This window comes from Alosa sapidissima, chromosome 24, assembly GCF_018492685.1.
Source record: "Alosa sapidissima isolate fAloSap1 chromosome 24, fAloSap1.pri, whole genome shotgun sequence".
Lineage (NCBI taxonomy): Eukaryota > Metazoa > Chordata > Actinopteri > Clupeiformes > Clupeidae > Alosa > Alosa sapidissima.
Window position 1 is genome coordinate 21,275,185 of NC_055980.1, and position 2,500 is coordinate 21,277,684.

Consider the following 2,500-nt stretch of genomic DNA (forward strand, 5'->3'; position numbering starts at 1 on the left):
GTGTACACACACACACACACACACACACACACACACACACACACAGTGTACTCAGTAACAGAGACGTAAATTAAACACTTTTATAAGCACCTGTACACGTGGTAACAAACCACCCTCTCATGGAGGATCATACGGAGGAGACGGAACATCAACCCCTCAATGCCAACTTTTCAATATCTAGCATGTGTGCGTTTGCATGCACACATTCAGTGTGGTCTTAACGTCCAAGTGCTGGTTGAATATCGCACACACACACACACAGGTCAGATTCCTCAGGACTCAAGATGCAGGAGTCAGCAGAAACAGGGCTCACTGCAGCAGAAAGGGCTTAGGAATAAACTGCTATGGTGACAGTCCCATACGACTCCTCACTTTTAATCCCTATTTGCAATTCTCGCTCTCACTCACACCACACACACACACACACACACACACACACACAGCATGATGCTTTTCTGAAAGGCTATAACTCCTCTCTCCTGCAGGCCCACACTCACACAGGCATAAGGGGACAGGCAAAAACCACCACATTAAATGTGCAACAACACACACACACCTGCATCAACACACACACACACACACACACAGCTGCATCAACACACACACGCGTCGCGCGCGCGCACACACACACACACCTGCATCATGGCCCCCGTTTCCTCGTTGAGCTTGTCGTCGTGCCTGATCTCCACGGTGATGGTCTTGTCGCAGTCGAGGCCAGCCAGCTCCACGTCTGTGGTGTTGCTCATGTAGAAGGAGCCGAAGAAGTCCGTAGCCCTGATGCCTGAACGAGAGGAGAAACACCAAAACACCGTCAATCGCATATTGGCAATAAAGCATTGACTAGACTCCGCTAACTGTTGGTGGGCTTGTTTTGCTGGCTTTGGTTGTGCTTAACTCCTAAAACTGGTGAATATGTACAATTTTGAGAGGATGACGGCAATATTATCAAGAGCAATATGGACCCAGGCACAAGGTGTATCTGGATTTTTATATCAATATGAATTAATGATGTTTTCAGCAGAAACCTACCAACCCCCCACACCTCCCAGGCACAATTCACATTTCAGAGAACTTCCTTAAAAAGATCTCCTCCTTTGACATGCATATTCACGGCTGCATACATGTAATTATCAAGGACCTGCCACTGTGTCAAGCATATATCATAATACAAGGTCAAACTACAATCCCCAAGCTCCAAACTATACATGCTAAGACAGGCCTACCCTGTGTGTGTGTGTATATATATATAAAAATATAAATATATAAAAATATGAGAGAGAGAGAGAGAGAGAGCGCGCGCATATGGGACCTTTAAATCCAGGCTTATTCAAATAGCATTACATGTAGCATTTAATCCACACAGGGACTGGGTCACAAACTAAGCCACACTGTAGATTACACAACAGCGGGTATAGGAGATCATATTAGGCACAGGAGTGCCCCTGCCTTTGAAGCTCCAATGGGTGAACCAACCTTGACACGACACAGACATGCATTTAGATCACTGTGTCCCATCCCAGAGTACTAAAGCCATGAACTTTGTGTTGCTAGAGCCTTGATCTGCCTTCTGACTCACATGATCAAAAGTCAAATCAGAAACTAAGGTCAGAGACATTGCCTTGCTGTGGCTTAGCTTTAGGGACAGGACACTAAACACCCATACATACCCAAAGGGTGGCAACCTCGGCAACTTACGAATGTATGTAGTGTTGTCATGATATCAAGTCGAGAATTTAGATTTTTTTACCCATACGTTCCCAAAGGTGATTGATGGATGGGCTGAGAGAGAGAGAGAGAGAGAGAGAGAGAGAGAGAGAGAGAGAGAGAGAGAGAGTGAGAGAGAGAGAGAGGAGAGAGAGAGAGAGAGAGACAGACACTCACCCGTGCTGGTGCGGACCTCATGACTGCGTCGAAGCCCACCTGCTTCTGCACATCCCGCCGGAGGTCGTGCAGGAAGCGCTCCTGGTCAGACTGGGCCTAACGGTGGACAAGACAGAGAAGCCGCAAAACCATCATCAGCCACAATGGTTGATCCAGTGACTTTATGGGCTCCAGAACTAAAGGCTACAATCTGTAACTTCGTACAATCTTAGGCTAGACAATAGCTGATGCCAGCTGTTGCCATTGACTTCAGGCTTTGGCAATGCTTGTTGCATGAATGTGAAAAATGCTACAAAAAACAAAACAGACATTGACACGACTTTATTACATGACACATTTGAAATCCTACATATATTGTAATTTATAATTACAACGAATTAACGGTCAACATGATGGCCACAACATTATATGTCTGGGCCGCTTAATCCAATGACCTTGTGTTTCTATATGGAATCCGTTTGACACAGTGAAATCACAGACCACTGGGCATAAATCTCAGATTACCAACCTGCTGGTGAGAACAGATAAAACTACATGTGTGTGCGTGTGTGTGTGCGTGTGGAGGTGGAACAGGAAATGGATTACGGATCAGATGACTCAGGATGGCAGAACACTGGCA

At 45.9% G+C, this 2,500-nt stretch overlaps 1 protein-coding gene across 1 annotated transcript in view; it reads right to left on the bottom strand.

The window, feature by feature from the left end:
* sec24c (SEC24 homolog C, COPII coat complex component) overlaps positions 1 to 2,500 on the bottom strand; it is a 37,384-nt gene that overhangs the window by 8,651 nt on the left and 26,233 nt on the right. The window contains 3 exon segments of the mRNA XM_042082606.1: positions 636 to 781; positions 1,882 to 1,896; positions 1,899 to 1,977. Coding sequence (XP_041938540.1) covers positions 636 to 781; positions 1,882 to 1,896; positions 1,899 to 1,977 — 240 coding nt within the window.